Source organism: Oryctolagus cuniculus, chromosome 4 (assembly GCF_964237555.1).
Source record: "Oryctolagus cuniculus chromosome 4, mOryCun1.1, whole genome shotgun sequence".
Taxonomy (NCBI): Eukaryota; Metazoa; Chordata; class Mammalia; order Lagomorpha; family Leporidae; genus Oryctolagus; species Oryctolagus cuniculus.
The window spans coordinates 129,430,635-129,456,204 of record NC_091435.1 but is presented as its reverse complement, the minus strand read 5'-3'; the positions used below and the strand labels follow the sequence as shown (position 1 = coordinate 129,456,204).

Genomic DNA, 25,570 nt, shown 5'->3' with positions numbered 1-25,570 from the left:
AGACAATAATTGTTGTTGTTTGAGCAGACTTCACCTTTGTTCTTACACTCAGTGTATCTGCACTCTATTACTCACTCTGGACTATGAAACGACTTTATTATTGAGCTTTTTTTCTGGACTGCCTGTAAAAGGAGAAGCTGCACGGCAGACTTTGCATTCAGGAAGTTATGTAACACTTCATGACGCGGGTTAATATCCAGCACCTGGATGTTTGAAAATATCTGTGCTTCCTGTGTTGCAAAAGTAGAGAAAAGCAGAAGCGATACATCATGGGAGTGAAGACTGTTTTGCTTCTGATTGTGGGGGTTCTTGGAGCATATTATGTTTATACTCCTCTCCCAGATAATATTGAGGAGCCTTGGAGGCTGCTGTGTGTGAATGCACAAATGAAAACACTAACAAATTTGGTAAGTTCAGGATTTTATCCACTTTGTATATATTTAGCATTTAATAAGAAGAAATAACTACTTGCTTTATTATTTTTTCGGAAATAGAAATTTTACCATTTAAGTTTCCTTGCTGACTATAATACTTTTAAAGATAGGTGTTAGATTATTGCTTAATTCAGATGTCTAACAGAATGAATATGGGGAAAATATTCAATTAGTTTGGATTTTAAATGTTAAAAAACAATATATGCTGGCTGAAAAAAAATAGAAAAATGTGAATGTGACTCTGATGGATGAGTGCTGCCAGAAAGAAGTGTGTCTGAAGCATGGACTTCAGGAAGGTAGGGTGAGTAGCTCTGTGATTAGAACCCAAATTCAGGCAATAACGTTAGACTCAGCACTGAAAACACATTCTTACTGACATGTGTTGTAACAAGGTCAACTGGTAAAAGTCCAGGGGAAAGTGGACCCCTGGTATTATCCAGTTGTAAGAGAGTGAGCTGTGCAGGTGACAGGGCAGCTGCTTGGGTGCTGCCATGCAGAGTCCACAGCTGGCTCTGTGGCTCATTTATAGTGAGGCCAGCTACCTGGGAGTGAAATTCTGCACCATTCCATTAACCTTCTCTTTTAGGGGTTTCCTCCTTATCATGAAACAAGCAAAAAAAAAAAAATCAAGGACATTTAGCCTGGGTATTAGACATTTGGATCACTATCATATCCCTTGCATGTTTTTAAAAGATGTTTCAACACTATCTGATATGAAATGTAACTCTGAAGAAGTATGATGTCTGCTTTATTTTCATTTTTAGTTAATTATTTCATATCTTTAATAATATGCCACAATACTGCCCCCCATATGCATTTTATGAACTTTTTGAGGACTCCTCTATTTGAGGATTTCAAAAATGTTTTGTATAAAAATAAGCTTACCTTTTAATTGCATTTTACACAAACTTTTCAAAGTACCCTTGTATATATATAAATAATTTTATAAATATAAAAGTATATACATAATTTTACATATATAATTTATATTTATATTTTGTTACTACTCATACATGGATATCTCCAGATATATGGTTAGATATATACAGAGATAGGTTGATGATAGATGATGGATAGTTAATGATAGATAGATGATGTAAAATCTTCCTTCATATTCTCAGCTTTACTCTCTCTGGCCCTGTTGTATCTTGCAGTCCATTCCTGGCTGTTGTTAGTATGGGACACTGTCACTCTTTCCCGATGCTATCGTCTACTTTAGAAGTTTTTTCAAACTGCCATCAATTACCTTTGTATGCTCACGTGTAATTTCTGAGGCCTTAGCTGCTAGTTCAGTGATCAAGCTTTGTTGTTTCATCCCTGCCTGTGGGAGTTTTTCTCATGGGGAGGCACTTTCATTACTTGAGCAAGTATTTTCTGTTTCTTTCTAGGATCTGCAATCCATAGGGTGTTCCTCACTCCCCTTTTGTCTTTCACACTGCTCTACACAACAAATTCCTAGGCAGTTCTACTGGTTTCACTAGCTTGAGCCAATGCTACACGTAATCTATAGTTCATGGCTTTTCTCTGATTCTTAGTTTCTTTGACGAAATAGAGTTAACCTTTGTGGTTATTGATGGGTTAATTATCTTCTCATTCCATGTGCTTTCTTGTATAACAAAAGTATATGTTTATAGGGAATTAAAACTCTCATTTCCTTTTGTAAAAAAAAGTGTAACTTATGCCAATGTACATTATATTATTACATAATCTTGCATTTTATCTAAACCTCCATAAGAGCCATCATCTTTTGATGGACTAGTCAACTTTTTTTCCAACAGTTCCTCCCTCATCCATCGTCCCAAAATAAATGCAACTATTTTCTTGAATTAGTTGCCATCTACTCCTACCTTGAGATTTATCAATCAATTTGTTGCATCAAGCTAAAGAACGGCCACTCAAACTTAATGTTCAGTGATGGAAATGAATGGAAGCGGTTGAGTGGAATCCACTGCCAGCTAGTCTGTGATGCAGGGTTATCTTCTGGAGTAGGAGTATTAAATGTGCTTAAGCACAAGGTCAGTTGTGATAGATTACTTGTGTCACTCTGAAAGGACTTAGGTCACACCTAGGCTTGATGAGAAACACCGCCTTCAACTCCATCAGGTCTATTGCCGAGTGAGGATTATCAGCATCTAAGAAAGGAATTTTCCACCCTAGTGCTGGATTGTAAGGTTTTCCTTGTTTACTTGAGACAGTGTCAGACTCTACCTTTGAGGTCATTTTTCAAAATTATTGGTTTTGTGGGGCAAGTTGTGGCTCAGCAGGTTAAACTGTACCTAGATATACATGTGAATATAGATTTGGGCATGGATTAATTATGATGTGAATTTAAATAAGATACATAAGTCATTATCAACATATACAGTGTATCATATATATGAATATATATATATATAGATTTTCAGAAGTTATATTTTATCTATCATCTACCTGTTGATTGATTAGTTGTGGTATTTTACAAGTTCATTGACTATAAACTAACTTAGTAACTTCAAGAAAAATCTAATAATTCTTTAAGTATGCCCACATGCTGATAACACTGATTTTGTGCCAAATTAGAGATAATAAACTAAATATGTAGAATAATAACTAGAGGAGACCTCTCAATTTATAAATTAGAAAATTATGGATAGCATATTGTGTCACTGCATTTTTTAAAAAGTAGTTAAATACTTTCTTTTTAGAGAGAGAGTGCACATCCATTAACCAGTTCACTCTTCAGATGGCTGCAATAGCTAGGGCTGGGCCAAGTCGAAGCCAGGAACCAGGAACCAGGAACCAGGAGCTTCAGCTGAGTATCCTACATGACTACAGGGGCTCAAGCACTTAGGCCATTCTCTGCTGCTTTCCCAGGCACATTAGCAAGGAGCTTGATCAGAAGTGGAGCAGCCAGGACTGGAACCAACAAGGGGATGGCAGCATTGCAGCATAACCAGCTGTGCCACAACACTGGCCCCTAAAATGCTTTCTTTAATCATTATATATAAAAATTTAGATAGATAGACAGATAGTGCTTTTTGTTGATGTTGATAAGTGTTATAATTTGAAATGACCTGGCTCTGAACTCATTGAAAAATTCAATCCTAAAGTCGTAAATTAATGGTACTAAGAAGATGAAAACTGAATCCAGTTTTGATGTCTGAAGGCGAGGCCTTTGAGAATGGTTTGGTTTGATTAGGTTGTAAGGGGAGACACAGAAAAACGCACTCACTCGCTCTTGCCACGTGATGCTTTGCACTGCCATTAGACTGTGCCAACAAGAACACTACCACTAGATGCCTCCTGATCTTGGACTAAGAACTTCTAAAATCATTATCTAAAATAAGCCTTCTTCATCGTAGGTAGCTTGTTTTAGGCATTTAATTCAAACAAATTAGTATGTTTTAACTAGCTGTATTAGTCAGATTTTGTCACCATATAATTTAAAAAGAAAGAGTAGAAAATTGTCTTCTGAAAATAGTTTGTGGCTGTATGTAGGTGAACTCAGCTTCCCAGGATAATTTCATTCATAAGTATGAGACGATTAGTTATCTTCCAGTTTATAGTTTTTTGTAAACACCTGTGAAATTCATTTTCTTCATTCAGGATTTCCATCTAATTGCTCTGGGCTTTCTCACTGAATCAAACTCTTACAACATTTTAAGAATTGAAAGATGAAGATCAAATAGAGGATCCATCAGCAACTTTCTCCACTGTTGCAGTCAGAATTGACTCCATGCCTCTTCCTGTCTGAGCGCCTTGTTGAAAGTCTCTCCTCGTTATGTCCAGTACTGGACCTGTTAATGAGTACAGTAGTACCTGCTCATACAGTCTATGAAGAATGGAAACTAGGTCACAGGAATCGTGAATGAATGATCCCTCTAGCACTATTCTTTGATCACAGTGGACAGTCAGGCCATATTGTTAAGTCATAGCTTGTTGGTCTGATTTTAAAGACCAGTTGTCTGCCAAAAGAAACTTGAACTTCAGGGACTCCTCTGAAAAATGGCTTGAATGAGTCTAAACAGAGTTAACTGCCACATACTCCTAAGTTCTCAAAGGGAACCCCTATGCTCTTAAATGGGGAAATCATCAATGAATTTGCCACAACAATGAACACTCAAGAATAGAAAGAAGTAACTTCAGTGTATCTTTTCCTATACAACTTAGGAATGCTGCAGGAAGTACCAGTATAGTTCATGTGAAAGAAAATGAGAAGTCAGGGAGGAATATAAAATAATTAGAAAACTTTCAAATGGAAAAGAAAACCAAAAAGTAAAATGGTAAGATTTACAATAGCAAAGTATACAGATGGGCTATTTTATTGACTATGTTTTCTGATTCTAATTTATTTAGGTGATTCTGTGGCACTTGGAGAGTTACGTAGACAGAAGCTTATGAATGAATGAAGCAATTAGTGATTTAGTTACTGTAATTGGAGTAAAAGTGGGCACATGAAAACACAGAAAAATCTCACATTCTAGGCTATGTCTAATCACAAAAGAAACACTGAATTAAGTGATTTAAACACTGATTAAACACTGATTTAAATATATATTTATATATTCACTTATATTTATAGACTTAAATATATATATTTATATATAAATTATGCCATATATAAATTATACAATTATTCCTCAGTATCTGTGGGGAGTTTGTTCCATTACCTGCTGTCATTCCAAAATTTATAAATACTCGCATCTCTTCTTCCATCCAAGTACTAACCAGGCCTATCCCTGACACCCCTCCTTAAAAACAATTGGTCATTTGTATATTACCTACCACGGTCTCCTATATATTTAAAATTATATCTGGATTACTGATAAAAGCTAATATAATGTAAATGCCATGGAAATATTTGTTATGCAGTATATTTCAAGAAATAATGAGAAGAAAAAGAAGTCTATATATTCAGTACAGAAATACTTTAAAAAAATTTTAGTGCACTATTGATTGAATCCATGTATATGAAACTACAGATATGGAAGGCCAACTGCATTCATAATGTGTGTGTGTGCGTGTGTGTGTGTGTAAACAAGGGTACTTCAAAAAGTTTGTGGAAAAGGAATTAAAAGTTATTTAATTTGGTTCCAAATCTTTTGAAATTCATGTGTAGATGTTTTATAAAATGCATTTTCTATGAACTATTTGAATACCTCTAGTATGTTAACCTACATACATATATATGCATATATATTGTAAATACACATCTAATGATCTTTGTATGTTATATTTATTAACTAGAGATAAATGTGAGGAAGTATAGAAAAAGAAAGTACAGATGACAAATGTAGGAGCAAGACATCTGCATTTTCACTGGGAATTTTTCAAGTGGTACTAGTGCATGACAACAAACTAGAATTTTGTTTGAGAGATGGCATACATATTTGGAGAAGAGGAATTAATTTGTCCAAAACCATAAGTGCACAGATTCCTGATGAGGCATGGCACAAATTTCACAACTCTGCTTATCCCAGGAACACCATCAAATGTGTCTGGGTTAGAGAACAGTTCTGCAGTGCAGCCTGGACCTGATATAAACCTCCCATTGTTCTTGGTTCACGTATGGGATCAGCAGGTTTATCAGGTTTACTTGGCAAATATGTGAGGATGTTTCGATAGCATAATCTGAGTGGGTCACCAAGCCTTGTGCAGTGGACAGTGAGAGAGAGACAGGGAGAAAGGTTTTCCTTTTGCCATTGGTTCACCCCCCAATGGCCGCTGTGACCAGGAGCCAGGTGCTGCTCCTGGTCTCCCATGCGGGTACAGGGCCCAAGGACTTGGGCCATCCTCCACTGAACTCCTGGGCCACAGCAGAGAGCTAGACTGGAAAAGGAGCAACCTGGACAGAATCCGGCACCCTGACCAGGACTAGAACCCGTGTGCCGGCGCTGCAGGTGGAGGATTAGCCTATTGAGCCGCGGCGCCAGCCTACCATCAGGGTTCTTTAGAACAGAGTACATAGAAACAGGCGAGTTCCCAGAGATTTGAATAGGAAAAGCAAAAACCAAATCATAACTGATGCATTCCAGAGGCAATGTTGATTTGCACCATGAACACTTTGTTCCAAGCTTCCAATTCTGCAAATATTTCAGTGATATTGATACAGGTGCCTTAAAATAGTTTGGAAATTTAATACAGACCTTTTTTCTATCTATCCTTTATTATCACGTAGAATGAAAACCCAGACTATCCTATAAATAGGACACTAGGATACTGGGAAACATCTTTTGCATACACAAACCATCCTATAAATAGAACCTTGGACAAATATTATATCCTTTCATACATCACACAGAATATGAAGAAATGACTTTTCATGACCTGTTCCACAATTATTTTTGGTGGAAAAAAAGTAAAACCCTTCAAACAAAGGATTACATCACATTTTTGACAAGATGTTTTCAGTTTCCCATGACATGACTTGTTTTAACATTTCAGAATAATGTGGCTTATTACATCACATCTAATATTATCTTGGACAATAGTAAGGCTGGAAATATTACACTTTCTTCCTCATGACGACTTCTTATTGTATTGGTTTAGCTATGTTAGGCAGATGTCTTTTTCTGAAACCCAATAAATTTATGAGATCTTTATTGTCCTTGTTCACAAATTTGTAAATAATTCATGCATTTATGGTATACATATCAATTACTAAGTGAAGAAATGCCAATATAATTTTTTTACCTTTGATAGAAGCTGTAATTGGTGTGCTTTCTGTTTAAGCTTAGAATAACTGCACTGACTTTCTCAAACATTCATCTGCCCTCTTCTGTACTCCTGAGATATAGGAGATACATATTCATCTCAAAGGGACATAAAATAACTGTAAACATAACAACTATTCACTAAGTTTTCTTAGGAAGTACGGCCAAGGTGTTTAGTCTAGTGTTGGCTAGAACACACTTTTTTTTTTTTTAAGGTTTGAGCTTTGTCAAGCAGGCACATTAGGATGATAGTCATCCCAGGTATGCAGCCTAGAGCTGTTACAAACTTTGACAGTTTTTTAAGCCTTTAAATATGATTAGAAGTTTGTGGACAAATCACATGCTGAGAGTCCATAGGTTTTGTAGGGTATGCTTGAGAACCAGTTAGTGAGTGGGCTCAGAACAGCCTGACTAGACCTGAATCATCACCAGAATTGTTCAAATATTAGATATGCGAATGATTTCCCAAGAAGCACTTTGGCTTTTCTATTTTTTTAAAGATTTATTTTATTTATTTGAAAGAGTTATAGAGAGAGGTAGAGCCAGAAAGAGAGAGAGGTCTTCTATCTGCTGGTTCACTCCTCAAATGGCCACAACAGCCAGAGCTGAGCTAAAACAATGCCAGGAGCCAGGAGCTTCTCCTAGGTCTCCCGTATGGGTACAGGGCCCCAAAAACTGCTTTCCCAAGCCATAGCAGGGAGCTGGAATTGGAGTGTAGCAGTCGAGACTCAAACCAGTGCCCAAATGGGTTGCCAATACTATAAGTCAGGGCTTTAATCTGCTGCACCACAGTGCCAGCCCCAGCTTTTATATTTTACAGGAAGGAGAATTTAGGCTCAGGCCTCTATTATATCTCTTAGTTTATGGAACAAATACTGAATGTGAGGACCCAGGCAGGGGCCACATATATCTATTTCTAGTGTCCATTGAAACAAACAGAGATAAACACATCACAGAGTCTCAGACCCACTGGAATCATTTTAATATGGGATCAATTTAAACTATCATTTTTATTGATATCTTCCACTTTTTCTGGTGGATCATTAGTTTATGGTAGAGAAGAACTAATGTCTCATCAGGACCAATTTCCTCTTCCATAGTCTGGGTATTCCCATTTCTCTAAGATAAAGTCGAATTTCCCAGGCCAGCCCTATTAGTTCTGCTTTGGTATGTTGGACACAGATTTATGGTCCAAATGCTTGGCAGTGGTTACATAGGCCTTTTCAGGACAGCTGGATGTCCATTCAAGGGATCTGGATCTGTGAAATTTCTTACTTTGGGACTCGGTTGGGAAATCATGCCTTACTACAGATTAACTCAGACTTTAGTCAGCTGCCCAGCCTTGTCAGTTCTCTGACATTATGATCATGTCATAATCAGAGATCCTTGAGGTTATGCTTTCTCACTGCTGGTCAATTTAATCAATACATCCACCACACATCTCGCAGTTCAACCATGCTAGCTGACGAAACAACACTTGGAGATGTCATCATCCTCGATAAACTAAGAAGGCCCATGTAGGTGCCAGAATTTTCTTCTGTCATCCTTTTTTTTTTTTAAAGATTTATTTATTTTTTAACTTGAAAGTCAGAGTTACACAGAGAGAGGAGAGAGAGTGAGAGAGAGAGAGAGAGAGAGAGAGGTCTTCCATCCGATGGTTCACTTCCCAATTGGCCTCAACAGCTGGAACTGCGCTGATCTGAAGCCAGGAGCTTCTTCCAGGTCTCCTACGCGAGTGCAGGGGCCCAACGACTTGGGCCATCTTCCACTGCTTTCCCAGGCCATAGCAGAGAGCTGGATCGGAAGTAGAGCAGCTGCATCTCCACTGGTGCCTATATGGGATGCCGGCGCTTCAGGCCAGGGCATTAACCTGCTGCACCACTATGCTTACTGTCATTCTTGACAGTAGGTGACTGTCTCAGTGGATTTCTTAATATCTTGTTTTACAGAACAACCATTTTATTATTCTGGAATACAGCATGGGGTTACATCATGGGTTACAACAGTAAATAAGAGCCAACATTGCTATCTCCCAGGCCTCTGGATTTCTTCCCATACACTATTAGGGACTTTCTGGCATCTAATCTTCCTTGAATGGTTCTACTGCTGAGAAAGTTTGCTGCTGCTTCTGCTAGGGAGGTCTGGTGAAATATGGAAGTTTAGGGTGTTCTGGATTACAAGAATCCATGCAAACGTTTTTAATATATTTCTCAGAATGTTAATGAGTTATGAACTTCAAGACAACCTTTGCCTTTCAACTAAGACATCTGCCAGGACTGTGAATTTGTCATGCATTGTGATTCCACAGTCTACAAGATCATTCCTTGGTTCTACTTCCAGAAAGACATAGAGGAAAAAAGAAACATCTTTCAGGGAAGGTGTAGCAGTTATCTCTTTTACCAGTTCTGATTTAAGATGGAAACCTAAAACTCTGAGAATCATATTTTTCTTTCTGTAACTTTTCAAGTACAATCACTGCTTGAATTAATCATTTACTCCATTTATTGACCATAGCTGCTCCTTGGTCTCTCAACTTTCTAACTTGATAGGGAATAATGCAAGTGTAAAATATAATAATTGTGTTACTCTTACAGTTCACACGTAACAGAGTTCCATTTTGAATTAACAATAGACATTTCTATTTATGAACCCAACGATGTCATATATCTAATTCCAACACATGACTTATTCTCCTTCCTGAGAACTCCTTCTGCACTGTATTCTCTCTCTTCGTTTTTTAGAAGATTTATTTATTTATTTGAAAGAGTTACACAGAGAGAGAAGGAGAGGCAGATAGATACAGAGAGAGAAAGTCTTCCATTCACTGCTTCACTCCCCAATTGACCACAATGGCCAGAGCTGTGTGTATCTGAAGCCCGATCCAGGAGCTTCTTTCAGTTCTCCCACGTGGGCACAGGGGCCCAAGGACTTGGGCCATCTCCTACTGCTTTCCCAAGCCATAGCAGAAGTGGAAGCATCTGGGACTCAAACCAGCGCCCATATGAGATGCCGGCACTGCAGGCGGCAGCTTCACCTGCCATACCGCACAGCAAACCCTTGAACTATATTCTCTCTAAGTTATGGTTTTGTCAGACACAGACATGAATGTATGTTATCTTCACTTAAAAAGATTTAGAATATAAAAATAGAGCTATAGAATATTTATTTTTAAAAATCAATTTTTTATTTTTATAAAAGATTATTTGAAAGTCAGATTTGCAGAGTGGGATGGGGGGAGACAGAAAAATCTTTCATCTACTGGTTCACTTCTCAAGTGGCTGCAACAGCCAGGGCTGAGCCAAGTCAAAGCCAGGAGCCAGGAGCTTCATCCAGTTCTCCCAGGTGCTTGGTAGGGGCCCAAGCACTTGGACCATCTTCTACTTTTTGCAGACCATTAGAAGGGAGCTGGATCATAAGTGGGGCCTCTGGGACACTAACTGGAGCCCACTCATATGGGATGCCAGGATTGCAGGCTATGGCTTTACCTGTGAAATCACAGCGTGCTAACTCACAATGCCAACCCCACCATGTTTTCAGAAGGAAGAGTGAAAGAAAGTCATGGATAATTATATCTATTTGCTTTACTAACAAAGCAATTCTCAGGAGAATAATTAAAAGCGTGTATGTATGCATGTCCATATGAATTATCATAGTGGTCCAGAGAAAATTACATTTTTTCCTTTTTCTCCCCCAAATCTTACAAGAATGCTTATTGTGGCTTAATTCAAGTTATAATTGTACTGACAAGGAGTTTTGAAAAACACATTATCTGACTTCCCGTTCAAAAGGAACAGAGTGGGTCTGATTCAGCATTGAAAATGAGCAACTTTGCTTATCGCTTTTGTACTTACTTAATATTAATATAATACGTAAGAGACTGGCTGTTACCACTGTCATGTACAGGAGGGAGGTTACTAGAACAAGTTTTGTGAGTTCTTTTCCTTATCTTAGTATATAAATAAAAAGCCAGAGAGCAAGTTGCAAAGAAGCGGATAGTTTTATTGTCTGTGTTGCAAGGTGAGGGAAAAAGTATCTTGTCTGAGAGCAGCCAGGACAGAGTTCCGGAATGGGACACTGGCTTTCAGAAAGTGCACCAGATTTTAAGTTCATGCTGCTTTTTCTCATGGGTTCCTCCTATGTGGAACCTATGGGATAGGGGCATCATCTAATGTATGCTCATTGGCTTGGAGCCCATGGAAATAGTGGGGGATCCCTTGGAGACAGCCAGATTCCCCTTAGAGGACTCAGGCCCCTCCCCTGTTAACTCTGGGTAGAAGATTGTAGCTAGCTTGAAGGTGTGGTTAAAGCTACAGGCTCATGCATACAGAATAGGAAACTATAGTGCTACAGAAGTCAGAGGGGCCCATAAACCCCTAGCCCCACCTGCCGGCCTCACTTCCCCACTGTTCAATCAGCTAGGCCTACACTCCACATGTTTTCATTTTAAGAACAGAAAACAAATTTTTGATTCCCAGAATTCCAACATTATAAGCCATTTAGGATTTGGCTCATTTTCACTTTTTTAGGTACCTTATCTTTCATGCACTTTCATGAACTTGAATAACTTTGTTAAACTACTCCATTTCTCTGGTTGTAAATGGATGTTTCCATTTACATGACTATTGCTTTGGCTTAGAATGAGATTTTTCTATTTTGTTTGGCCAAACTCTATTCACTTTTAGTTCTCATGTCAGAGTCTACCTACTGTGTGAAACTCCTTCTAATCTCATTTCCAGGAAACTATTTTATCTCCTTATGTAAGTCCATTAAAGTTAATGACACATAACCATCAGAAATGTAGTTATGTTGTTTAGTAAACTAGTTGTATATCATTTCTCTAACTCTGGGCTTCTTTAGAGAACTTATCTTGTTTTCCTTGTAATACCTGTCAAGTTATTATTTAACTTCGTTAAACATTTTTGCTTGAATCAACTTTTTTAAAAGAATGATTTATTTATTTTGAAAGTCAGTTACAAAGACAGACAGAGATCTTCATCTGCTGGTTCACTGCCTAGATGACAGCAATGGACAGCACTGGACCGTGCCAAAGCCAGGGCCAGGAGTTTCATCTGAGCCTCCCATATGGGTGACAGGAGCCCTAACACTCAAAATGTCTACCATTGCTTGTCCTTGGTAATTAGCAGGGATCTGGATTGAATGTGGAGCAGCCAGGACATCAACAAACTCCCATATGGGATTCTGGCATAGCAGGTAGCAGCTTTACCTGCTATGTCAGAATACCAGCCCCACTTGAAGCAGCTATTACAGAAACAAAACTAAACTACCAGTATTTTTAACTGTGTCATTATATTCACTTGTGAGAATAAAAAGAACCATTGGGTACAAATATGTATGCTTCCATAGTTACAAATATCAGTGGCATTTGGTATGTGTAACCTAGTGGATTTTTCTTCCTCTCTCTTAAATTTAAGGCTCTGTTTGCTGAATACTTGGGAATCAACGATTTCATGAACACTGTAAAGTTCTTAACAAGCTTTCAAGAAGTTCCACCCACATCTGATGAAAATGTCACTGTGACAGAGACAACTTTCAACAACATTCCTGTCCGTGTGTATGTCCCAAAACGAAAGGCGAAGACGCTCAGAAGGGGCTTATTTTTTATTCACGGTGGTGGTTGGTGTCTAGGGAGTGCTGGTATGTGCCCCTTATTCGAAGTCTTAGTTTATTATTGAGAACACAATTTATTGAGGTGTTGACTTCCACATAGCAAGTCATACTCACATGTAACAGATCATAAAAAGCTTCAGGTGTATGAAATTTATTTTCTTGGAGATAATATTCGTTTAAAGGAACCACTTTAACTCTCTTTCTGAAAAGAGGGAACAATGAAAGCCAAAATTTGTATCAAATCTCAGGTAAGAAGTAGAAGTGCTTCAAGAACCTAGCAAGTTATTTTTAATAATGTATTTGGTGAACTGTTACAGTGAAAACCATAATGAAGTGAGTTGCACAGTGGGTGAAATATGAGAAAACAACGACTTGTCTTTTGATAAGTTTAGATATGAAGAAAATGAGAAAGAAGGTGGAAGGTGGAAGAGAAGTCGACTAGGATATTTTGTTTTTATTTTAAATTATTTTTATATTTAATTATATCTAACATACATACTAACATGTAATATTTAATGTATAATTATACTTTGAAGAATATAAATTATAAATTTTATTTCTATACTAATATATGTTTTATGTTCTATACACATTTTTAACATTAGTACATGGAATTTCCCTGAACATGTTAATGACTTTGATAATTTGAATTATGCACGGGGTGGGTGCTGGAGCAAGAAATGGGGTTTTGTCTGACCTTTAAGAAGAGGAGGGTTGGATTCAGCAAAGATTGGGGCGATTGTAATCCCCTGGGGAGATAAGGAGAGGGCATATCTTTGTAATAGGAGAAAAAGAGGTTTTGTTGGTGGGTATTGAAGTAGATCAGGAAAGCAATTTAAAGCAATAAATGAGGTGATCCTGCTTGACATTTCCCTTTTTATTATAATTTATTTATTTTTAATATAAAGAGAACAGATTTCATTTATTTCATAAATAAAATTCTACAAAGTTAGCCAACCCTTTCTCCCTTTCTTTCAACCCTTTCTCTCTCCCTCTCTCCCTCCCTCAATTTCCTCCTTCCTTCTTTTTTATTCTTTTAATTTTTGCAATAATATAATTTCAATTTACTTTCTAATCATAGGCTAAAGCACAGCTAACCATAATTTTAAACAAGTAGAAAGCAGAAAGACCACTGTACCGTGGGAATATAGACAAGGGCTAAAAACAATAACCTAATCATAAGATATTAATTTAATTCTGATACATTTGTTGTAATCTATATTAATTGCCATATATCAGAGAAAACTATGATATTTGTCTTGTTAGGAGTGGCTTATTTCACTAAGCATACTGATCTCCTGTTGTATCCACTATGTTGTAAAAGAGATTTCATTCTTCATGGCTGAGTATTAGTCCATCATGTATATATACCACCTTTTCATTATCCAGTCATCAGTTGATGGACATTTGGGTTGATTCTATATCTCACAAGTTCCAACAGAAAAATCTGACCCTGAAGTATTGATTTTAACACAAAATCTGACTCTAGCATACTTCAGTTAGTTTCCATGGGTCTCTGTTGTAAAAATCATTTATTTTTAAATGTTTTTAAATTTTATTTAAGATATACAAGTTTCATGTATTTCTTTTATACAGATGAGGGGATATATTGATATTTCCCACCCTACCTTCTCTCCTGGCCATGCCCCAACCTCCTCCCTCCTCCCTCTCCTATTCCCAGTCTTATTTTTTTTACAAAGATCTATTTTCAGTTTCTTTATACTTATAATATTTACCCTATACTAAGTAAAGAGTTCAACAAACAGTACAAAGAAAAAATCACAGTTCCTCAACAGTCAAGACAAAAAAAATCATGACATTTCAAGTGTTGATTTTACTCCTATTTAGAAACTTATCAAAGTGTCCCTGAAGTATAAGCCTGTATTTGTTAGACTAAAGGATCTAAACAATAATGAGCCCTGAAACAACATGACCTTCAACTTTCTGTTTTAAAGTTTTAAACAGATTTTTAATACTTAATATAAATATGGCTTGTTATTAGAGAAGTTAAAAAAGACTTAAGATTAGTGTGAATATGAGATTTTATAATTTTCCATCAATATTAAGCACTCACTTTGAAAACATTTTGAAATAATCTCTACTATTCATTGCATTGTCGCCTAGAGATGAAACTTGAGACAAGCTCATATCCTGATCCCTCCCCTTAAGCACTCTTTACTAGCAAATTCTGGTTTATCATCTTAACTTCGCATTTTTGATAGAAACCATTCCCCAAGCCTATTGGTAGACATGCGTGGTCCATCCTCAACCCTTTAAACTATACGCATGCCAAACTCTAATTCAAAACAATCTCTCTCTCTCCCACCCCATTCACTTTCAATCAAATAAATGACAACAAAATAATAGAAATATTTTCTGCCAGAATATATTGATGAGCACAGAATTTCACTAATTGGCTTTCTACTGAAGTCAGTGTTAACCGATTTGTCAGTAAATATAGCATTTTATTTTATTTCAGCTTGGTTTAGTTATGACTTGCTGTCAAGACGGACAGCTGATCAACTCGATACTGTCGTCGTCTCAACCAAGTAAGTGTACTGTCACCTTTTTTGTTATTTGGTCAGATGACTTTATCAATTTAGATGTTCTTAGCTTTCTTGGTCATTTTTTGGTAATGCCAGGAGTATTTCACATAAAATTGAGAAAGTAAACACAGAGAAAGTGCACACAAATATGACCAGAACAAAGTCAGACAGAAAAAATAAATTAGATCAAGCGGGAATAAAAAAATAGCAACTCCAAAAATCATTAAAATAAAATTGAATTATTGCATCTCAATAACAAATTACTCCTACTGGTTTATAGATTTATAGATTTCATTAACAATTGAATAAGCACGAGAGCTTCAGATTCAAAGAAATCATTTCAAATCCTGGCTCTAGAATTAAATCTGTGACTATGTGCAAGTGGCATTCTAGCTTTTTAGTTGAATTTCTTCTTATTTAAACTGAGGATATCACACGATTTTCTGACTAATATGATTGTTTTGGGGATTAGATGATAAAAATAGATTTGAAGAAGTTAGTTCCATGTATGACTTAGTAGAATTCTCCATTAAGATTAATCATTCAACAAATTACACATAATAAAATGGGCAAAAATCTCTAGATCAATAATTAATAATAGAAAATAAACCCTACAGGAATGAGTAGAAAAATGAAAAAATTATAAGAAAAACAAAGTAGTGGCCACATTAGATTAAGTTCAAACAGAATAATTCCTACTCTTTGCTATTTATTGGTTACCCCTAATATAATAATTATGGGAAATATCATTCTGGGAGAAGGTTATTGAGGGATACTTGACACCCTCTTTTCCTCTAAGCTTCATCCAGATTCTACATTCAAGAGTTTCTTTGTGCAAAATGAAATTTAAAAAGCTTCTCATCAGGAAGAATTGTGTCTTTGAATTTGTAATTATCCAAGTAATCAAGTTTTCCAGATGAAAACACTGTTTTTTAAAATTTACAGCAAGCCTTGCGCATGTATTATTTATTAAAATAATTGGCTTAAATTATTATTCTTTCCACAGCTACAGACTAGCACCTGAATATCATTTTCCAATTCAGTTTGAAGATGTCTACGATGCACTAAAGTGGTTCTTACGCCAAGATGTTCTTGAAAAATATGGAGTAGATCCTGAGAGAGTTGGTGTTTCTGGAGACAGTGCTGGTGGGAATTTAGCTGCAGCAGTGGCTCAGGAGGTATGATGCTCAGCTTTATTTTATTTTAAAAATCCTCACATAAATATACTTATTTCAGACATAACTATACCAAAGTAAATATGCAGATATTTTGATATATTAGATATTAGGGATACATCAAGTTTGAAATCTCAGAACATTTAAGCCCATAGTGCTTTTATTATTTTCTCACATCAGATTTTTAAAATTATTTTTATAAAGTAATAAAATACAGGCCAGCGCGGTGGCTCACTAGGCTAATCCTCTGCCTGCGGCACCGTCACCCCGGGTTCTACTCCCGGTCGGGGTGCCGGATTCTGTCCCGGTTGCTCCTCTTCCAGTTCAGCTCTCTGCTGTGGCCCAGGAGTGCAGTGGAGAATGGCCCAAGTCCTTGGGTCCTGCACCAGCATGGGAGACCAGGAGAGGCACCTGGCTCCTGGCTTCAGATCAGTGAGGTGTGCTGGCCACAGCACGCTGGCCATGGCAGCCATTGTGGGGTGAACCAATGGAAAAGGAAGACCTTTCTCTCTGTCTCTCTCTCTCACTGTTCACTCTGCCTGTCAAAAAAAAAGTAATAAAATACATTTTTATAACATTGGGTTAAACATGATTATTATGATCCGTTAGTAACCAATCTGTTTTGTGAAATCAGTTACCTTACTAAATTACCATAACTGAAGAACTGGATTATTCCAGTATTTTTCAGTGGAGTATACTAAAACTTGCATGAAGACTTTTGTTTTCAGAATAATCAAATTGTGCACCTAAAAATGATAATAGGTTCATAGATACTATTTATTTGCAGACAGAATTACACTTCTTAGGTGTTAATTATTCATAAATTTCTATCTCTTTTCACTAAAACTATATGTATATTAACTGTCAATTTGAAGTATTACACAGTTTTAATTAGCCTACTAGATTAGGGCTGATGCTGTGGCTCACTTGGTTAATCCTCCACCTGCGGCACCGGCATCCCATATGGGCGCCGGTTCTAGTCCTGGTTGATCCTCTTCCAGTCTAGGTCTCTGCTGTTGCCCGGGAATGCAGTGGAGGATGGCCCAAGTGCTTGGGCCCTGCACCCGCATGGGAGACCAGGAGGAAGCACCTGGCTCCTAGACCTCGGATCGGCATATCTCTGGCCCTAACAATCATCTGGGGGTGAACCAACGGAAGGAAGACCTTTGTGTCTTTATCTCTCACTATCTAACTCTATCTGTAAAAAAAAAAAAAAAATTAACCTACTAGAATATGGGTAAAATTTTTGAAACTAGTTACCTGCTAAAAAACAAACCCAGCATTAATATTTTAGAAGTGATGCTCCTTTGAAAATTGATTTCTGCAGTTTAATATCTGAGTCTATCATAACTATGGCACATGAAATTTTGTGCCATAAACAAATAGTGATGATTTTAGTATTTATTTTTATTATGAATTTTTAAATCTATAACCTTTTACTATTTTACTATTAAGATAGATTTCTTATTTATAGCCAAAGGCAAGTTACAAATTCTGAGATTTTTTGTAATATACTATAAACAGATATATGCTACCTCCTAAACAATGAGTTCTACATAGTCTACTTATTGTTTCCTTGAGAAGTATCTTTATGCCCGACCAAGAACATATCAGAACACATTGATATTTGGAGCTGAAGCCATGTTCAGCCACAGACTCGGACAAGCCACACAATGTCCTTAAACATTAATTTCTTGTTGCTATGTTGCATAATAAGCCCTTCCTCTTATGTAATTCAGGCTTCTATATAAACAAAAAGGGTGGGTGTTGTGGCCAACAAGTTAATCCACTGCTTGCAACACTCGCACCCCATACCAGAATGTTGTTCCAGGGAGTTCCAGCTCTCGACACGCCTGATCCAGCTTTCTGCTAATGTAATGGGCCAAATACTTGAGAATCTGTCACCCATGTGGGAGACTGGGATGGAGTTCCTGGTTCCTGGCTTTAGCTTTGTCTAGCACTGTTGCAGGCATGTGGGGAGTAAGTTAGCATTTGGGAGAGTCATTCTCTCTCCCTGTTTCTCTCACTCTCTCTCTCTGTCTCCATCTGCATCACCCTAGGTTTCAAATAAATAATTCTTTAAAAACCAGCTAATTCTGACCAATAATTTTAAAACACTTGAACAAAATATCTTATAATAGTCTATAGACTTTGAAGAGTCAACAACATATAGGAAATTTCTAGCACAGAAATTTTAAAAATGACAAACTCCGTCAGTAAAAGATAAGGAAATGGAAACATTTATTTTCTGATTTATCAGTTTGCACTGTTTTTCTGTGTTGAGATATTGTACTGTCCTGCTCAGAAGTGTAAAAGTGGTAAGTGTTAATCAAGAATTCAAAAATAAAGAACATATAGTAGGATCAAGAAAAAAATATACTGTTTGTTATAGTAAAAAAAAGGGAATCATAAAAATAAACCCAGCACTCAATATTCTCTCTCTAACTAATGGTACATGCTAAACAAAAGTAGACTATACAAATAAGGTGAATGTGGAACTTCTTTCAGATAGAAATATGCTTATAACCACGCCTCTCCTTAAATGAGCTCATGAAGGTATAAACTGTCAGATCAGGGTGAAACTGATGTGAAACTAGATTCCTGTGCACAGGAAGTTTTGCTTTAGACCATTTGCTTGGTCAGTGAAGCCTCAGACATTGAATTTAAATTAAGATGATTTGGGTTGTTATTATTGCCTTGTGTTTGATCAAAATGTTTAAGCATCTTATCTGGAGAAATAGAGCATTATCACAGATTTTAAATTATTCCTATAGATATTTATTGAAATTCATTGTCTAATACACTGTCAAATAGATGTAGGCAAAATATTGCACAAGAAATGATGAAGAAGAGCAAGAAGAACCAACAGAAATTCCCACAAAATTCATGGATTAAACTTATCACCTACGGAACACAAAATAACTATCCAGCTTGCTTCGATGAATTTACATTCAAGATTATAAATTTCAGCAGAACAATAGAGTTTTGGAAAATAAACAAATATTCTAAAGCTAAGAAATAAAAAAGACTTTTAAGAATGGAGTAAACAATATTACTTAAGAGCTAGATTATTTCTAAATTTAAACATGAGAAGGATGAGTCTTGTTAACTAATACATCAATAGGTAAAATGAAAGACAGAGATCCAAAAAATATGGAAGAGAATATAAGAAGTGTAGAAAACAGATTATAATAATCCAATCATGTCTTAAATTTTATATAAGAACTACACTGGGAGAAAGGGATATTTAATAATTAAGTTGAGTATTTTACATAATCAACAAAATATATCAAACTACAGAAAGCCTGTGAAAACTAAACATCATTTTTGAAAGGCTAAAAATAAGTAATGAAATACACATATAGACTCAGCAAAGCAAAAATGAAGATATACACATAGCAAGCTGAAACAAAGATAAATTCAAAAACTCTTAAAACAATCACAGAGTGAACCACCAGTTATGCTTACAACATACTTTTTAAGAGTAATGTAGGGGCCGGCGCCACGGCACACTAGGCTAATCTTCCGCCATGCGGCACCGGCACACCGAGTTCTAGTCCTGGTCGGGGCTCCAGATTCTGTCCCGGTTGCCCCTCTTCCAGGCCAGCTCTCTGCTGTGGCCCGGGAGTGCAGTGGAGGATGGCCCAAGTCCTTGGGCGCGCTGGCCGCGGTGGCCATTGGAGAGTGAACCAATGGCAAAGGAAGACCTTTCTCTCTCTCTCTCTCTCACTGTCCACTCTGCCTGTCAAAAAAAAAAAAAAAAAAAAAAAAAGAGTAATGTAGGGTAGGGGCTAGTGTTGTGGTGTAGTAGGTAAAATGTCACATGTGACACTGGCATTACATCTGGGCACCAGTTCATGTCCCAGCTGCTGCACTTTCAATCCAGGTCTCTGCTAATGGCCTGGGAAAAACAGCAAAAAGATGGCAGAGGTGCTTGGAATCTTGACACCCATTTGCAAACCCAGATGAAGTTCCCGGCCACTTGGGGAGTAAATCAGCTGATAGAAGACCTCTCTCTGTATGTTTTCCTTCTCTCTGTAACTTGTGGGGAGCAACTCGGACTAGACTAAGTTACTGGAATTAAGACTTATTCTATGCATCTGCTCTCCCACAATATGGCGCTGGGAGAGGAGAAAACAGCTTCTACACAGCTGCCTCCAGTTCAACCAATAAACAGCAGGACCTGCTCCTGATTGGAGGAGAGCAGCGTACTCGGCATGTGGGCAGCCGAGTTGGGATTGGCGGAAGAGGACTATAAAGGAGGAGAGAGACAACATGCACCAGGAACATCTATCTGAAGGAACACCTGTGCAGCCCCCGAGAGAGCCGGCCGGCGGTGTGCCGCTCCCCTGCGGAAGTGGGGAAAGTGGCCAGGGGGAACCGCCCTTCCACGGAGGTGGAAGGGACGGTAGCCAACCCGGGAAGAACCAGCAGCAAACCCGGGGAGGGCCGAGCAGACAAAAGAACAGCACAGGGTCCTGTGTCGTTCCTCCACAAAGAGGGGGAGCGACAGTAACTGACTTCCAACTAAATAAAGAGATGTTTTTAGAAAAGAGTGAGAATGTGAGCTGTCAGCTGGTAGAATGATATTTTCAAAATACAGTACAAAAATGATTAGCAACCTAATGTTAAGCCCTGTAAAATATTATTTAAGAATAAAGGAGAGTTAAAGACACACTGAGATAAAATTAAACTAAGAGATCTTATTATTGGAACTCACTAATATGTAATATTTTAAAGTTTTGATTAACATGTAATACTGGTACATTTTCATGAGAACTCTGTGATATTTCAATACATGCATTCATATGAATTGATCAAATCAAATGATTAGCATGTTCATTTCCTTATTTTTTCTCTTTATTTGGAACCCAGGGGTATCTCTCTTCTAGTTCCTCAAATAACACATTCTAGTGAACTAGAGTCACCCCACCATGCTGGCAAACACTATAACTTATTATTTCTTTCTTAATGTGTTGTAGACATTGTCTAATCTCTCTATGTTCCCCCACTCCTACTCTCTAGCCTCTGGTGACCACTTCTAAGTTGAGATTGCCTTTTTCTTTGGAGGACTGTGATACTTGTATTTTTATCTATGGCTTATTTCATGTAACATAATGATATCCAGTTTCATCTATTTTCTGCAAATGACATAATTTCATTCTTTTTATAACTGAATAATATTCTATTGCATTTGCCCATCAAGGGAAACTCAAATCCATATCTTGGCTATTGTGAGCAGCAATGGCAATAAACAGGGGAGTACAGATACCTTTATTTTTTTAAGATTTATTTATTTAATTTGAAAGTCAGAGTTACAGAGAGAGAGAGAGAGAGAATGTCTCCCATCTGCTGGTTCACTCCCCAAATGGCAACTATGGCCAGAGCTGGACTGATCTGAAGCCAGGAGCCAGGAACTTTTTCCTGGTCTCCCTCATGGGTGCAAATGCCCAAAAATTTGGGCCATCTTCCACTGCTTTTCCATGCCATAGCAGAGAGCTGGATCGGAAATGGAGCAGCCCTGTCCTACAGAAAATGTGGAGATATTTCAATAAGTGATGGCAGAACAAAGCAAAAGAATGAACACAAAGTGCATTGCTTAAAGCAAAAATCAATCTGATCAACATATTACCATAGAGAAACTCTTTGGCTCTCCTGGGATTCCTCAGTTCAGTGTGAGAAATTAGAATTCCTAGGTTTGTGTTTCTCCCCTAAATCCAATGTTTTGGATATAATAATATATGTATATGAGGCTGGCACCATGGCTCGCTTGGCTGATCCTCCTCCTGCGGCACCGGCACCCTGGATTCTAGTCCTGGTTGGGGCGCCGGGTACTAGTCCTGGTTGCTGTTCTTCCAGTCCAGCTCTCTGCTGTGGCCCGGAAAGGCAGCGGAGATGGCCCAGGTGCTTGGGTCCCTACCCCTGCATGGGAGACCAGGAGGAAGCACCTGGCTCCTGGCTTCAGATAGACCCAGCGCGCTGGCAGTAGCAGCCATTAAGGGAGTGAACCAACGGAAGCAAGACCTTTCTCTCCGTCTCTCTCTCTCACTGTCTATAACTCTACCTGTCAAAAAAAAATATATATGTATATGTATATTTTTCTTTATAAAAGGAAAACAATATTTCTCTGTGGCTATTCTTAATTTTAAAAATAGAGATTTTTGCTTCCTAATCACAAAGGAATTGGCCTGTCTCCCTACCTATAAGGAAAGTTTTGCAAATCATTTTGCGTGCATTCACAGCATGGGACTACAGACATCTGTGATATTGAAAACTGGAAAGTTTGTTGGAATGTATTTTTGCGATTTCTGGTAACCTTTTTAAGATGGTGAAGTTCATATAAATATATTGAATTTAAATGAAAATATAATTTCTAAATGAAAATTTTTTATTCAACCAGTTTGTTTTAAAATTTGTTTTTCAGCTCATCAAAGACCCAGATGTCAAGATCAAACTCAAGACCCAGTCTTTAATATATCCTGCTCTTCAGACTCTCGATATGGATTTACCATCATATCGGGAAAATGCACAGTTTCCAATTTTGCCCAAATCATTCATGGTCAGGCTCTGGAGTGAATACTTTACCACAGATGGATCATTCGAAAAAGCCATGCTTCTCAATCAGCACGTCCCAGTGGAATCGAGCCACCTGTTCAAATTCACTAATTGGAGCTCCTTGCTCCCTGATAAATTTAAGAAAGGACATGTCTATAACACTCCAACCTATGGTAGTTCTGAACTGGCCAAAAAATATCCCGGGTTCCTGGATGTGAGGGCAGCACCCCTTCTGGCTGATGACGCCCAGTTGCGTGGCTTACCCCTCACCTATATTGTGACCTGTCAGTATGACGTGCTGAGAGATGATGGGGTCATGTATGTCACCCGACTCCGTAATGCTGGTGTGCAAGTGACACATAACCACATAGAGGATGGATTCCATGGGGCTCTTTCCTATAATGGATTTAAAACTGGATATAGAGTAGAAAAGCAGTATTTTAGTTGGCTAAGGGAAAATCTATAGTAAAAACTTAAGCAATGATTTCTTTAAAAGTATACAAGCCTCAGAACAGGAAATTAAATGGGTGAAAATCAAAGAACTAATATTTGAATTGATGTTTATCATCTGTGACTTTCCGAAGACCCTCATAGCTACATATTTGGTTTGTTTTGTTCTGTTTGCTTTTACCGTTGGCAACTACTTTCCTATTTTATTCATTGTTTCATGTGCTTTTCAGCCATTTCTATGAAAATAGTTACTTTCCTGTTTTTGGTACTGTTCTTTATATCTATATCTCTGATTTACATTACTCTTCTTTCACTTGCCTGGCAGTGTTTCAGTTGAGAAGACAACAGTTTTTGACAGTCTGGCGTGGTTTTGGAAATGCCAGAGTTTTGATCAGCATAGATGTAGAAACTCAAAATGCTGCCCTCTAGTAACTGATAAGATGTTTCTACCCTTTTTAATAGTCTTGGCCCCTGGGCCAGCGATGAGCTTAGTGGGTAAAGGCACCACATGCAGCGCCAGCATCCCATATAGGCGCCAGTTCAAGTCTTGGCTGCTCCACTTCCAATCCAGCTCTCTGCTATGGCCTGGGAAAGCAGTGGAAGATGGCCCAAGTCCTTGGCCCCTGCACCCACATGGGAGACCCGGAAGAGGCTCCTGACTCCTGGCTTTGTATCAGTGCATCTCTTGCCGTTGCAGCCATCTGGGGAGTGAAGCAGCAAATGGAAGGCTTTCTTTCTGCCTCTGCCTCTCTGTAACTCTGCCTTTCCAATAAAATAAATAAATCTAAAAATAAAAAGTCTTGGCCCCAGTACAGAGCCATTAACTATCATTGTCAAACCATTTCTTAATGCAAAACTCTTCCAGTACTACAATACCACAATTAGTGCCAATGAGATCTTAGGCACTTAAGAAAAAGTCAGCGGTAATCATGTGACAAATTTGGGAGGCTGAGATTGGCAAGGAGTCAACACAAGTCAGTAGCTCCTTGCATGTCAGTGGCTGACAGTGGTGAATGAAGCTAAGACATGGAAGAAATACTACAATCAAGTTGAGGGCCCAGAATTGTGGTACAGAAGCATTAAGCTGCCACCTGTGAGGCTGGCATCCCTTATCTGAGCACTGGTTCCAAACCTGACTACTCTGCTTCTTATCCAGCTCACTGCTTGCTAATGCACCTGGGAAAGCAATGGAAGATGACCCAAGTACTTGGACCCCTGCCACCCACATGGAAAATTAGGATGGAGTTCCTGGCTCCTGGCTTTGGGTCAGCTGTTGCAGCCATTTGGGGAGTAAACTCTGTCTCTCCCTTTCTGTCTGGAATTGTATAATATGAAATGTATAACATACCGTTCTTTGAAAATCTTCACTCACTTTGTTTCTATGCACTCTACTGTGTGTTTCATGTCAGCACTTTTGCTACTTCTTTCATTTCCTCTCTGAACATCTCCTTCCATTCAAGGATGAGGAAGGGCTGAATCCCTAAAATGAGAAGAACGTGGGCACTGGTGTCAGCTCCTTGAATCTGGAAGCACACAGACCAATTCATCATGTACCTGCCCCACAGAAAGCAGTGAACTACATGTGGCTGGAAGCTATTGCAGATTTAGCCAGTGCTTTCTTTTTATATCCAAACTTCAGAATAAATTCTGGCACATTTTTTCATCACTGGGGAAGGACATTCATATATTCAAAAGTTCATGTAATTGAAATTAAAATATCTGTAAAACATTTGAAAACCATGTACTATTTTTCTTTAAAATATATCAAGGGGGCTGGCACTATGGCATAGCAGGTAGAACTGCCACCTGCAGTGCCGGCATCCCATATGGGCGCCAGTTCTAGTCCCGGCTGCTCCACTTCCAATGCAGCTTTCTGCCATGGCCTGGGAGAGCAGTGAAAGATGGCCCAGGTCCTTGGGCCTCTGCACCCATGTGGGAGACCCGGAGGAAGCTCCTGGCTCTTGGCTTCGGATCAGCACAGCTCCAGCCAATGCAGCCAATTAGGGAGTGATCCAGCGGATGGAAGATCTCACTGCCTCTCCTCTTCTGTGTAATTCTGACTTTCAAATAAATGAATTAATCTTAAAAAA

At 38.1% G+C, this 25,570-nt stretch overlaps 1 protein-coding gene across 1 annotated transcript; it reads left to right on the top strand.

Annotated features, from left to right (window-relative positions):
• On the top strand, window positions 1–25,570 carry LOC100347254 (arylacetamide deacetylase). The gene is made up of 5 exons (XM_002716284.5): window positions 1–407; window positions 12,559–12,781; window positions 15,234–15,303; window positions 16,307–16,478; window positions 22,900–25,570. The coding sequence occupies exons 1-5, from the start codon at window positions 270–272 to the stop codon at window positions 23,494–23,496; spliced, it is 1,200 nt and encodes a 399-aa protein (XP_002716330.1). The 5' UTR covers window positions 1–269; the 3' UTR covers window positions 23,497–25,570.